General features: G+C 41.6%; 1 protein-coding gene across 2 annotated transcripts in view; it reads right to left on the bottom strand.

Moving 5' to 3' along the window:
- Positions 1-14,205, bottom strand: part of LMBRD1 (LMBR1 domain containing 1) — a 76,270-nt gene extending 62,065 nt beyond the window's left edge. The window contains exons 1-3 of one of the 2 annotated variants that reach the window (XM_040598618.1): positions 13,952-14,205; positions 13,298-13,474; positions 3,744-3,804 (exon numbers count right to left, since the gene is read on the bottom strand). In XM_040598618.1, coding sequence (XP_040454552.1) covers positions 3,744-3,804; positions 13,298-13,474; positions 13,952-14,014 — 301 coding nt within the window. In that variant the 5' untranslated portion in view covers positions 14,015-14,205. The remainder of the gene's footprint in view (positions 1-3,743; positions 3,805-13,297; positions 13,475-13,951) is intronic. The other variant, XM_040598617.1, reaches the window with a different exon arrangement.
- Between the last annotated feature and the right edge of the window lie 931 nt (positions 14,206-15,136).

Raw genomic sequence — 15,136 nt, 5'->3', positions numbered from 1 at the left:
GCAATTCCTCTCAAGTCGGAACAACTAATTTTCTGCTGTTTTTCACCATATCAATACAAAGACAACTTTTCTATGAGAAAGTTAGGCCTGGTAATAGTCTTCAAATAAATTACAGCAATGGTCCCTTCATCATGTTTTGGCATTTTTTCTTCTAGTAGTATTCAAGGGCAAACTAGGAAATACAAAGAATAGCAAAACGCGGTAGCTAAGAGGAACCAAAGTATCTTCAAGTAGGAAGACTGCAAGTAAAGTATCTGAGATCAACATAGTTCTTTATCTCCCTTTTAAAGGCCACAGGAGGCTCAAGAATATATTGTATTATCAGAATTCTCTTCCAACACATAAAACTTCTGCTCTTCCAGACAGTATCATATACTGGTGCATCACATAACAGCAATACCAGTAAATTGCTTAAAACGATGCTTTATTATACATTCCTTCACTTCTGCTGAGAAGTCACAAGCTACTTCAGAAAGTCTAAGATGAGTGTTTCTTCCCAAATGTATTATTCTCACATCTAACTAAAAACTTTTTAAAACAATTTTTCATCAAGACTGCAAGAACAGACATCTTTTCCGCAGTGAAAGTTAAGGAATACAAAACAGTAGTGAATTTCAGAATACAAAACAGTAGTGAATTTCAAGTCAGACACTTGTTTGAAACAGGACACTTAAAGCAGTTCATCACAGTGTCAATACTACAACAAACTTTCAATTTACGTTCTGGCAAATTGCTTATTTTTTTTTAAAAAAAAACACTTATTAGGAGAATGTTTCTATAGATGTAACTCCACAATATTAGTCAAGTACAGATATGCAAGTCTTCCACAGTATTTGGCATGTCTTCCCCTAGGACCAGACCATGAGAACATGTAGCTGCATTTGACTTCTGCCTACTAATTCCTAGAAGCCCAAGGTGCTTGTGTCAATGAGTCAGTATCAAACACTTGCAGTGAGCAGACAGAAGTCCATGCAGAAATTATCCAAGTTATACCAAGTACTATTTTGAATGAATGCTTACTCAGGATACACCAGACAATAATTACTGCTGACCTAAGAAAATGCTTCTGTAAGAAAAAATAAATGGAAAATTGGAAGTTTAGCACAGGCTTTAAAGCACACTCAAAGAAATCCCTGTAGAATTTACCAGACAGTCCTTGCTAGACTATAGTTGGGAGACACTTAACACATGCAGGTCAAGAGATCTTAGCCTACCTCACAGGAAGACTGGTATCTACTGTCATCCTTTCACAATTCGCAAAAAACTTCACCAAAGGACACTGAACATTAAGCTCACTCCAATAAGTGGGATTTACTTACTAGAGGAAGAGCTACAGAACACAGCTCCAGGCTACTGTCAATTGTCTCAGCTTGATTCTTTGTGGTACAGAGGAGACTGTTGGACAGTTTCCAATTATAACCCTTTCTGAAAAGGTTTTTCCTTCCAAACACAAGCTGACATGCTGTTTTAGAGCATCTGCCAACCACTGATCATTCTAGCACTGGCAGATACATTCACCACAGTTGCGTTTTATGAGAATTAACACACTAAGCCACTATGGCTTCAAAGTGATCAGTAGACTGGTTTCCTAAATAAAGCTTTTAGGCTGCTGAAGTCCCACTTCAAAATACAGTTCTTTCAAGCTTCATTCTGAAAGTTACCTCATTTATCATTCTACCAGTACAAAGCCACTCTACTTTATATGCCTAGCCAAGAAATCAGCTGGGTATGAAAGCATCGTTTCATGGGGACTAACAACTTGGGGCTGGGGGGGGCACTTTTCCATATTTAGTGACAGCTTTTCCAGTACATTGCAAACCAGCTAGTAATCCTTAACTACAACATCAGTTAAAGCACTGCCTCCAAAATCCTTGCTACAATTAGAAGCTACTTGGTTTGAAACACAGTGACCAAACCACCCATTATTCATACTGTAAGTTGCCAATACAGCTACAGGAGGCAAGTAAGAGCTATATAGTTAATGTTGCATTTTCAGAAGAGATAAGGACATGAATACCTGTACTTTTTTAAGTACCAAGGAAGATTTCAGTTCTGCTCATTCTGTTTATTTAAAAAAACTGAAAACAAAAAGCTATGCCAAGACCAAATACTTCTATAAGAAGGTATGAAGAAAAAAAAGGAATAGTATTATGCAAGACTGGAAAAGTTGTTTAACTTATTCCTTCTCAGCTTTCATGTCACTATGCTGTGCAATGGCAGCAGGAGACTGGACCTGATCATGCAGGAGAGGCATTAAGTTGTGTTTTTATATAGGAATGATAGAGACTTCTGAAAGAGAGGTTACCTATTACTGTTCACTTCAGTCTATCTCTTGTTCTAAAAACATGCATCAAATCCTCAAATTAAGATCATTAAAGAAAAATAATTTTAAAACCATCTATAAGTCTCTACCACCATCTGGAGGATATGCTATGAAATAAAATATTAGTCCTACAAATTTTCAAGTAGACCTGTCAAGATGAGCCAAAAACAAAAGCAGTTTTTCAAGTTTAAGGTCAGATCTGCTCCAAAAATTAGTTCAGGATTTACCAAGAGACATCTTGCTTTAAAGAGAGACTCAGTTAGCCAAAACGTCTTATAGAAACACATCCATCAGTCTCACAAATCTATAGAAAGTGGTCCACAGAAGAGTTTGAAGACTATCCCACTTAGGAGTTGTGAAATTCTTGGGTTGTTAAACAAGACCTACCAAGAATAGAAAGCAAATGCAAAGCAATTCCACTATCCTATAGCAAAGAATCTTTCTGGAAGATTAACTAGTATGTAAAGAGCTGAAAATAGAGAAGCTCCTTACTACTTTTGGCTTTAGGCTTCACTTAGCAACAGAGACTAGAATGTGCAGTTTTGTGCTATCACTGGCAGGCAGGCCAGTATTCTGTAACATAAAAAAAAAAGTCTACTACTTAGAACCAATTATTTCCTGATCTAAAAAAAAAAATAATATATATATATTCAAAAGAGCCAACCCCACAGTATTCCAAGAGGAAAAAAAAAAAAAAATACAAGGCTTCAGAAGTGTAACCAAAAGCAGGCAACTACCTCTGAGTTCGTATCACTGACCAAGGCAGGCATTTCACTCCAACTGAGATAAGCATCACTTCTCTATAGCTACCCCAACACATACTCATCAGTAGTAGAATTTTTCATAAGTTCCATAAGGACAACTAAAACTGATATAAAACTAGAGAGGTTTTGCGAGCAGTTAGTTTATTATATTTCAGTTAAATTTTTGCTTCAGTTTTGTTGAGGATTACCACTCAAATCAACTCCTTCATGGTCCTTTACAGCAGCTGTTACTTTGAATATGGTAGTTGCTAAATGTGAACACTTAAGACACAAGCGTTGCAACTAACTTTATACACAGTAGACAGGTTTCACACTGCTGCATATGTTAACTACCATAAAAGTTACAGCAAAACCATGTGTCTCCCTTAGTGGCCCTCTGAATACACACAGAGGAAACATGTTAACAGTAAATTGTATGACAGAATCCATTAACATTTTCAAGAATTGGTCTTCGGTATACTTGCACTTCTGGGGGGGCAGGGTGTCTTCTTGAATGTAAAAAAAAAAAAAAGTAGTAAATTCACTGAAGGGCACTAAGACTAATGTTTAACCAAAAAGGGATAACCCAGTACAACCACTAAAAACTTCATGCCTTCACTTAAAGGTCCTATTAATTGAAAAAATATAATCAAAAGTAAGAAGTTAAAAATACTTACTGTAATATCCATAAAGTACAGTGTCTTCAATTTGTCTTGAAACATTAGCATCAGCCCAATCCTAGCAATAAAGGATAGAAGCATTCAACACAAATGAAACAAAGGAACAGTTCATTCAATAGCATTCTTCTATTACTGAAAAAACTGCTTATATGAAATGCCTACAGAAAAGCATTAAGCACCTAGTTCACCCATTTTAAGCGCTGAACTTAAGTTAGAACTAATTCACCTAACAAAGACAATTAAGGAGTGTGCTGCATTTCAGGGGAAAGACACTGCACTGATCCCTGCTGCTTGTACTCACTTTGGCTGTTAGCCTTGTATTTAAAGCTTTATTATTTTCCCCCCAGATTAAGAATTCTTAGTTACTACACATTTGCAACACACAACTGAAATATAATTTTAGTGAATATCATTTCTAGCAGCTAACAATTTTTCTTCTATACTTAGTATTTAAGTGGCACTCAAAACACCTGTTTTTACTAAACTTTTTTTTTCTACATATCAGACAAAGCAGCTACCGAGTCTGAAGCTCAACCTGAACAGTTCTTCAAAATATTTTGTAAGACAACTGGATATATGGTTATTTGCAGTTCTAGCCCTTTTTTCTGGGCTCTGAGCATTGCAGTTGACACTAAGCTTCCAAGTCAAGTCCTTGCAGGGACATAGCTGTCCTCAGGATGAGTCTTCTACAAAACCTAACATAATGGTAGGCTTGGAAGCAGCGTGGTACTTTAAAAAAAGACCGCACAGACAACTAAGTTGTATGAGTCGCTCAGCACAGTAGTTGGATGCATTGGATTTAATTTTATAATTAACACATTTACATCTGCTTTGCAACTCTTTAGAAAATATGCACGTGCAAAGCATTAGTGGAGGGACCCAATCAAGTCAAGGATCCACTCATTTTGAAGTCAATACCTCTCAATCAAAAAAAGCATTAGTTTCACATCAGTAAGGCTGACACTGGGAATTGCTAAAAAAGCAGCCCCAAAATCCCACTTGAGGCCAATATCCACATTACTGAATGTCAGTCATACACAAACTGGAATTTAGAAACACCTTCTAAAAAGATGACACAGAATCAAGGTAAAAATGTTTTCTGGATGCAACTCAATAGATAGGGCAGAGTCAAATTTGATCAACAGAATTTACTTTGTTAGGCTTCCAAATCGAGAAGAAATTCATTCTGTACAGATGGCCCTTTCTAAGGTATCAAACATCTATTTTTCAAGCCTAAATATGAATAGCATATAAAGACCCATATTCTTCTGAAAACCTCTACAGTACTTCGCTTCCTGTTAACTTCTCTACTTGGCAGCACTACAAGAGAATCACTTATTAAAGAATACAAATACATGGAGATAGATATTAAAAAAAATGCAGTTCTAAAGAATTACTGGCTACAGAGCACTAGTAGGTGTAAATGACTGGGCATACAGGAAGAAGCATAGGACAGTTTCATACAGGGAAGATTTTACAGACCAGAAAGAACATCAAGTAGTTTTGGCAGCTCTCTAGTGTGTTGTGTAATTCCCGCAGTATCTTTATAACAGGGTCTCTTAAGATAATCATTGAATGCTTTGGGTTGAAAGGGACCTTCAAAGATCATATAGTCCAACCCCCTTACCACAGGCAGGGTCATCTAGATCAGGTTGCTAAAAGCTCTGTCCAGCCTGACCTTGAACACTTCCGGCAATGGGTCATCCACAACTCCTCTGGGTAACCTGTTACATAGTCTCGCGACAAAACCATGTCTTCATGTCCAATGTACATCTACCTTATTTCAGTTTAAATCTATTGCCCCTTGTCCTGTCACTACATGCTCTGGTCAAAAGCGTTTCTCCATCTTTCTTAAAAGCCCTCTTTGTATATTGAAGGATTGCAATAAGGTCTCCCTGGAGCCTTCTCCAGACTGAACAACCCCAACACTCTCAGCCTCTCTTCATATGAGAGGTACTCCAGCCCTCCAGCCATTTTTGTGGCCCTGCTCTAACAACTCTGCCTTGTACTGTGGGACACAGTACGCAGTGCATGATATACACAGGACTTCTATCACAGAACAGCTATGACTAAAATCTGTGTATACAGACACAACAGTACTTGGACATAAGATTGGCAAATAGCTTTTTATAGTGCTCAGTTGTAGCTTACAAGCTTATTTTTATTACTTATCCACCCAATTTAAGCCATCATCTCCTTCTTCAGAAGTATAAGCCTTTACTTTAGTTTGACCAAGACTTGCATTACATGAATGCTCAAGTTAGCTTCAGAAAAAAATAGTATCCTAAACCAGTAACTTTTTTCTACTTGATACTACGCACACTAGCAGAGCTTAGACACTAACTGCATCCAGTCTTGAGTTTCTGGCCTAAGCACTGAATATCTTTACATAATACCAAGGGGCAGACTTTTCCTGAAGTCCCTATCCAAAATTCATACTGATCAAGAAGCCATAACTCTCAACAGATATTAGTAGAGTAACATATCTCAAATCTTTCCACAGAACTGCAGGAGATGCATGTATAAGTGTTAAGATTCAGATCCTAAAGCTCCAAATGTAACAGCATTGATACGCCTTATTTGAACAGTAAAAGCCTATCTTTCAGAACTGCATTACTCCATCCTGGGGATACATTCAGAGAATAGAAGGGAAATACAACTGCAGCTATGTTGGTAACTGCAACTAGCCAGAAGGCTCAAGTCAAATTCTTGCCCCCAGTCCCTTTCTTCTCCTTGAGAGGAACTATTGGTTTATGGAAACTAAATGTTTTGTAACATGATGGTTGGCAGACAAACTCAGGGATTGAATCCAGAGGTCTAAACCCATCTGTACAGCTTGAACGTATTCCAGAACTGTTCAAGTCTTGTGGGATCCAACCTTTGTGTAGTCAAGATCAAGAAAGTAGTTATCCAGGAGCAAAATTCTTCACAAGCTAGCTATTGGAGCCACCCAGCATCACTGAATAGGTGAAGAAAGATCCAGTACTGTCAAAGCTCCTTCCAATTTCCATGCGCAGGCTTTTTTCAAACTGGTAAACTAAACACCTTTCAGTTGTTGTAAAATGCATGCAATGGTACAGAGCATATGAAAAAGGGAAGTGAGCATACTCCTTAAGGACTACACACAATAAGACTTTAAAAAGTTTAAGACTTGCTTTATCAGTTCTTTCAGAACTGCCTAAACTCTCATGGAATATGGGCTTGATGACATACCATACACTTCCTTTTTCCTTGTATCTCAGAAAATCAGCACCATCTTCCATCATATTACTATATTATAACTTCCAGCAGGCCACTTTACATTAAATTTTTGATGTTCACTGTCCAAAATAAATGATTACCATCCAACTGGAATTTGAGTAGAAAAGTACACATGCATTTTGTCATCTAATCAACAACAACAAAAAAAGGATGAAAAATATTTCAGCAGAAGGGACAGAAACAAGACCTTAAGTGTCTGCAGGTACACAATAAGCCCAGTCTTTGAAGACTGTGAGGCTTAAGCCCAACAGCGTTTCAACTGAAACATTTCTAGGCATTTGTATGAAAACAAACACAGAACATTGATGTGTTTAAATTGCCTAGTGTTAAAAGTTAAGGAAATGCATTGCTTTAGTTATGCTTAAGGGAAAAGACTTAACTGAACAGGTGGCACTATTTACTTCCAAGTAAGTGTTTGAAAAGGTCTCTCCCATGAGCAATGGAGACATCCAAAACCCACACGAACCAAGAATATGCAAGAAGAGCAACAGTAAGACCTGAAGTTTAAGTGGCACAGCTGTTTTACAGAAGATTTAGCTAGTAATTGAAACTGAACAGGGGTTAACTGCCAAAAAGCTGCTTCTCCTCCAACACCAGAAATGCATTAATAACACTTAAAGTTCTACATCTGTATCCTGTTATAAAACATTGTAATTGCTTTTCATTTTGTTGCTCAAATTAAGTTGTGTACAGGACTATAGTAATAGTAGGAAACGTACCTTACAGCATATTAAGATATTGAGATATCTTGCATCTTACATCTTTTAATGTAAAGATGTATGCATCACCATTGTGTATGTGCCTGAATTTATAAACTCTGCACAAGAAGAATCTGTAATGCAAGCCAATTTAATAGTATATCATATCTATTACGTCAGCTGAAGCCCCACATTTACACAAACTAAGGAGGTAAAAATCCTTATTCTAATTGGCAAATTATCCATATGCACACATCAGCAACTCAAAAGCAATAACCAGTTCACCTGAGCTGTTTCAAAAGCTAGTGACAGCAGCACTGTCTTGTCAAAAGCAAGAAGCACTGCTACCTAGTGTCAGAGTTGACACCCTGAGCAGCAGCACTGATATTTCAGGTAGATAGGTATATGAATTTACTGAATGAGAACATCCAGGACTCAGACGAGAGCTCATCTGGACAGCCTCTAGATCTAGTCTGTTTTCTTCTCCATTCATTATGGCCTAAGATTACAATATATACAGGAAACACCTCAGAAGCACAGTAGGTTAGGAAGGTGAGAATTCATTACTGCCTTCAACAGTGGTTTAAGATGTGAAAATGTGACCACAAATTTTTTTTCAGATCTGCAGAATTCATGTACTCTGAACTACTCTGCTGTACTCCATTTTGTTCCATGCAGTTTAGCAACCATACATCCTATTACCTTTAAAATACCTGTAACAATGCACTGTATCAATAGATAAAGAAATCAACAAGTATGATCACCTACATTAGGCTACTATATTCTTAAGTATTCCTTAACACAAGCCATGAAGCATTCAGGAAACTGAAATACATTTAAAAGTGTAAGAAGTAAATAGATTAGTAAAATGTTCTTATGTAAATAAGAATATAAAAAGGCAGTTTAAGACACTTATAGTTTACCTGAAAGCTAAAACCAAAGCAAAGCTCCCTCAAAAGATTTTATAATTGTGATTAAGCTACAAAGAACACTTGCCTCTCCCAGTAATCACTAAGCAGAGTCTTCCTTCTCCCCATAACTGTGTCCAGTTAGTGACTTACGTTAACATACTTCAACAGAACAGTACTATTCAAATGGTACAGAAAACTTGCCCAAACAAAAGACATACAAGCTAATGTGACATTTCTGACCTTCCCCACTTTTTGGTGAGGGAATAGCCATGAATTTCATTCTTTTGTGCCTGTTAAAGGGGACATTTCTACTGTCACTGCTGGACCCTGCAAGAATTTCATGAGTACCCAGTGAAGAGGGCTCCCACTCTCCACAGGTGTGCCTTGGTAGAGCTTCAAGTGCTGTAACAGTCCAGATTTCAGTATTCATTAATATAATCAAATGTAGATGAAGCAGTCATTGTGCTGATTAGCCTTTCCCAACACAAAAGAAAGATACAGTAGCAAAGACTGAAGAGTGGGTCACAGCATGTTTAGATAAAGAAATTTCACGTTCAGGTCTTGGATCTTCCAGCCTGTTACCTCTAAAACATGGCAGAGCCAGGATTTTGAGAGCCAGATGGAAGGTAACATCCAGAAACAGGCATACCTCAGCCACATCTGGCTCCCATGAATATTTTGGCCAAGTACTGTTACTTCACAAGTAGCAATCCCTACTCAGGACAGGAAGCATGGTCTCAGTTGATGATGATTTCTCAGCTAACACCATTCTAGAATAAAGAAATCTGACATTTATAAATGGTTCTGTATTCTGAGCAACCACATAATGAGCTTCCCCCAAGAAGAAAACAGTCTTAATAGAATGGTCTGCAAAAAGGATCTCCAATTAAGCAGATGCTACTCCCTGAATCCTTAAGGGCACAACAGGCTTTTAACTTTTCAGACAGACACCCAAGGTTTGTGAGGTATTCAAACCAGGCTGAAAAAAATGCCACTGGCTTTTAGCTTCATATAGTAGCAAGTATCTGTACATTAAAAAAAAAAAGTTCACACCGTCTCCCCTGCCTTCTGCTGCAATAAGAACAGATTTAAAAAGACAGCTTGGTGATGATAACATCATTGTGTCGAGCAGTGTTCCTGTCACAAGACCACATCAGCTATGTTTTATGTTTATCAGACTTGTAGGTCAGACCCAGAGGTCTTGGGCTCCAGCAGCAATCTTAAGTCTCTAAGCAAAGGTGAGGTTTTCTGTTCTAAAGTGCTTGTCATAAATCAAACAAGCTTTCAGAACAAACAGATCAGATCCAGCTGGATGCATTTGAAGTCCATTGCACAAACTAAAGCACTGTCAATGAAAATAGTCAAAACCTTCAAGATAAGTGGTGCTGGTGAGTATTATCAGGAATTTTCTTACAAGGTACTGAAGCTCTTTTGATTAGTACTAGAACCAAAAGCATGCTTTCCTACTTAACGGCACTATGAATCAAAGTAATCCCAGCCTCTAGAAAAAGTGTTGTCACAATGAATTCTATTTGTACATGAGAATAACAGCCACTCAGGTCCATGTATCACTGCTCCATTCCTAAGGGACTACACAACTACCACACAAAACCTTCTAATACAACTTCTATACCAAAACGGCTCAATTCACTCCCTACAGAAGCCTTAGGACCATATTTGATAAATCTCACAAAATATGGCAAGGCAACAGATGCAAAATGCCACAAGCCACTTCTTTACAGTAAAGAAAAGCTTAACTGTATTATTTAAACAGTATATTAAGTTTAACAGTCCTGTGGAAATGGATTAAACCTCAGGTTTAACAAAGGCTGACCAAGGTATAGTAAGCAGCCCTTGTCAAGGAAGACACCTGAAAACACATAACGTAAAGAAGGCCTACACAACACTATTGGAAGTGTTTCTGTATCCAGAAAGCAGAATCATTTTGAGAGCCTTCAGAAAATGGTGATCTCCCCGGGTACTACACTTCAGACAATTAAACCAATTCTTGTAGCCAGGACACATACCTTCACCTGCCACCGAACACACAATTCACAACGAGAACTTTGACCCACCAGACTGTGCCTTCAGTTTAACCTCTGCTATTTTAGCATGCTTCTCCAAGTTTGCTGGAAGTTTGTTCAGAGAAAAGCCTCAAGAACATCTACAAGTTACTAACAGGGTCAGACACATTAAAAAATAATTGGAAGTACACATATATTACCTCTTCCTTTTAAGTCGATTATCTTTGACTTTCTTATCTCTGGTAACTGGGAATTACAGTTGGGAGGTGAAGAGTACGTATAGCAAAAGAAAATTGTTTACCTAGGACCTGGGTAACTGCCACTACTCTTTTGGTATACATCTGAAATCATCCAGTTGGAAATTTGATGAACTAATGATATATCTACAGAGAATATTATCCACATCTGCTACCTGGATCTGCCTCAAAAATTCACTGAGAAGAATCTAATGAGGATTTGACTCACTCTGATCACCCAAAATAACAAAGGATTCTTGCCCATGTCATGATCCTTCAGACCCCAGTATCAGATGTAGGGCCTTGGAGGGGCTTGGTTTGAAGGAATGATGCAGAGCAACGGCAGTAGCCTCTTGGAAATATTCTGATCCAAATCCAGTCCTACTTGTGAAGCAGTAGCAGAAAAGCACATGTTGACCAGGACAGTGTCAAGAGCTTTAACAATTCATGAAGCCCTTATGTTAAGATGCTGTCAGCCTCTTCACTTGACATTACTCCTAAACTGAAATTACCAAATCAATAAAGCTGTGTGTTTAGTTACAGGTGTAAGTGTTCTAACTGACTTCAGATGTACTCAACTGTTATGAGGAAAGCCATGTTAGTATTTCTATATCCCAACTTCAACACTTGTGTTAAATCAAACATATCAGAAGATCTCATGTCATTATTGCAAAACTAGAAACTCATTTAGCTGAGCCTTAAAAGAGAAAGAAGAATTCTTCTGCAAGGCAATATAGAACAATTTTATTTCAACATTAGGAACTAAGCAGAACCAAGCACCCTCAGAAGCACAGGGAAAAAGGTACTTTGAAGAAATAAAAGCTTTACCACAAGCATGAGAGCGTACTTTTGGGTATAATTTTTAAACAGAAGCTACCCACACCATCATATCACAGCATGTGGCCATTAAGAAAGAAATCTAGCTCAAGAAAAACAGTATTTTGAGAAATCTTCCTTCTATTAATCATACTTCCTTGAATAAGACTGTAGTGAGTGCATGACCACATCTGACCTCCTACTCTCCTGAAAGGTTTGTTTCTCAAATCAGAGGATGCATACGTTAACAGAACAGGTCTCCTTTGCAACACAAAATTCTGCTCAGTGCCCCGCAAAAGTACGTTTTTCAGATGGGCCCAGTTAAAGCATTATTTCTCTATCTGCTGAAGGTCAATATATTTCTAAATACTCAGTATTCTCATTGAACTGCTAGTATCGTGAAATATGAAAGGTCTCTTCCATCTTCTCTATCCATTTTAACGCCAAACAAAGTCTGAAGACACAAATTTTTTACAATAACATGGAACAATAGCTTAAATTATTCTGCATTGCCATTAAGCAATAAATATGATAAAAATCACATCACAGTTAAATTCTAAAGGCTTCTTATGACTTGCATTTACATGAGCACCAGCCAAAAGGCATTCTATCGGCTGCAAGCTAGTTCTGAAGATCTAGCATGACCTAGGTTTTCCTTTGGAAGTGGGGCTAGAAGGGGATACAGTTTGAATATAGTGTGCAGACATTTACATCTGCTCACTCTCTCATTTGTCTCAGGATCATATCTTTTACAATAGATCCAGGTAGGCTCCAAACTAAACAATGCTCTCACTAAAATTATTAATACGCTCCAGTTCAACCCATTTTTAATAGCAGTATCCTCCCAAAGACACTAGGTCACTACCTTCAAGAACCAAGAACTTTCCTTGAAAATGAAACAGGCCAATGCTTGAAGTCTTGGGAAGAACTCTCACAGTAGAGCTGACTACAATGAGTGCTCATCTCACAAAGAACATTTTGCACAGCAACCCCCTACAGTTTAATTTTTTGAAAATAGTAGTTCAGTTAAGGCAGTATCAGTTAAGAAGAAATACTATGTATTCCCCTCCCCCAAGGTTTTTTTCCAGCATTCCCTCTTTTAAAAGAAGTGCTTGTTAACTCAGGCTGTGCATTATAGGCAGATTAACACAGTAAAAAATTATGTCTTAAGTGTTTCAGATCCAGAATAAGAGAATACTGGCAAAAGAGACACTCAAAATAATCTTAAACTGCAAATGGGCAACACAGTTTGGTTTTGAACAATGGGACAACAAATTCCATTCTAGAATGCCACATTATGGTGTACTAAAAAGCAACATTTAAGAGATTTCTTCAGTATGGTACACACACTCCTTTTAGCACAAAAGGGAGTAAGTGCCTGGAAATGAGCAGAATGTCAAAAATAAGTAGAAGTAAAACCTGAAATCCATTTCAAACAATAAACAGAACTGAGTGTTGTATTCACAGTACTAGTTCCCAGCTTTCCAAAAAGCTCAGGGACTGGAACAGGTATTAGCATGGGTTTTAAACACACTGACAACTTAAGAACATCCTCTCAACACAAACACTTCTTCTGAAGAGATTAACATTTGTAGGAGTACATACCTTAAATGTACCATTTGGGGTTTTCATATATGAAACCAAAAAGATATCCACTGGTAGTAGTGCTGATGAGATAAGAGCAACTGCCAACGCAAAGATTGCTGTTATGGTAGAAATCACTTCGCTTTCCCGCCGACTCTGGTACTTGCGCACATAAACCCAGCAGAAAATCAGAATGGCCTGAAACACGCAGGGACAAACAGTCATGAGTGGAACAATAAGGATGTGAGAAAGTAGGCACTGAAAACAGACCCTGTATCTGACTGGCACACTCCATGACATCAACACATTTTTCACCCGAGTCCTGTGCATCAGCACTACAATCACCGCACACAATTCACTCTTTGCGCCTTCGCTAAGAGCCTGAGCAGCTGCGAGCGCAGCGCGGACAGCAGACGGGCCAACGCACAAGCAGGCGGCGCCCACCGCGCCGCCAGGACAGCGGGAGCCCCGCACGGCCAGCTCGGGCTCGGGCTCTGCCCCGCTGCCACACCGGGCCGGGCGAGGGGGCGCAGGCCGAGGCAGGAGGCACAGCCGGCCCGGGAGGGCTGGCGGGGAGCGGGGCGGGGATCCCGCAAGCCCCGGGAAGGAGAAGTGGGGGACTGGGGCAGCCGCACGACTCGGCCGAGCCCCAGCCGCGGGACAGCCGGCTCTCACCAGCAGCGCCAGGCCAAAGAGGCACCATCCCGTCAGCAGCTCGGAAGCGGCGGCCGCCGCCATCTTCGCTTCCGGCAGCAAAAGCGTGCCCGCCCCGCCGAGGCGGGGACTTTTAAGGGGGCGGGTATCACGTCACCGAGGGGACTGTCCGTAGCGACCGCCGGGAGCGGCGTCACGCGCTTGTGAGGTGACATTAGCAGCTGGTCCGCTCCGCGCGTCCCGCCACGGCGCGGCGGGCAGCAGCGAGGGCCCGCGCGCAGGGCCCGCCCGCCGCAGTGCTCTGTGACGTGGGAGGAGGTGGCGCGAGCCAGCGGCCGCGTGCTGCCGGGGGCCCCTCCCACGCCCGGGCTCCGCCGCCGTCCCGCAACCGAGCGCGGCGTCGCGGAGCTGGAGCGGGGCGCGCAGGGCACAGCGGGGTGATGCCCCGCACCACTGCGGGGGCGGAGCGGGGGCCGCGGCCGGGTGTCCTCAGCCCCGCTCCCGCGTGGGGCTCTCCGTGTTTGCCCGGCCCGTGGGGGCTCCCGCTTAACGGGCAGCGGGAGAGGGGGTTTGGGGGGACGCAGCGAGAGGCGGCGGGCACTCTCCCTGTAGGATTGTTGCTTTTTTTCTGTAAAAGTTCCCGAAATGTTTCCCTACGTCACGTACAGCTTCCCGGAGCTGCCCGCCAGGTGTGCGGGCTCCGTCAGCGGCGCTCAGCCCCGCGGCCACACGCGGGGACGCTTTGGCGGGGCGAGGGGCGCAGGTGACCGTAGCTGTCACGCGCGAGACTGGGAGGCGGAGCCGCGCGGGCTGGGAGCGTCGCCCGCATCGGGCTGCGGGGGGGCTGCGGGGGCGGCCTCCCGCCCTGACGCCTCCGCCCTGGGCGTGACTTCACTGCGACGGCGCGAGGAGCGCTCATGGCCGGCTCCTACCGTCGAGGGCGGCAGGTGGCGTCGCTCGGGAGCAACCCCCGCCTCAGGGAGCAACCCCCGCCTCAGGGAGCAACCCCCGCCTCAGGGCGGCTTTCCCGCGGCGTGAGGCGGCCGTGAGTTCAGCGGCCGGTGCTGGGGGTGGCTCGGAGCCCGCCGGGAGGGCCGTGGGGCGGCTGGTGCCGGGCTGTGGGGGCGGGAGCGGCCTGTGGCGACAGACGCGACCCCAGGGCACGATCGTGGTCGCGCAAAAAGCTTCGCCTCAGCGACGCTGCCG

The sequence above is a fragment of the Falco naumanni genome, chromosome 6 (assembly GCF_017639655.2).
Source record: "Falco naumanni isolate bFalNau1 chromosome 6, bFalNau1.pat, whole genome shotgun sequence".
Taxonomy (NCBI): domain Eukaryota; kingdom Metazoa; phylum Chordata; class Aves; order Falconiformes; family Falconidae; genus Falco; species Falco naumanni.
The sequence above is the reverse complement of the archived record's forward strand: the minus strand, read 5'-3'. Positions and strand labels throughout refer to the sequence as shown.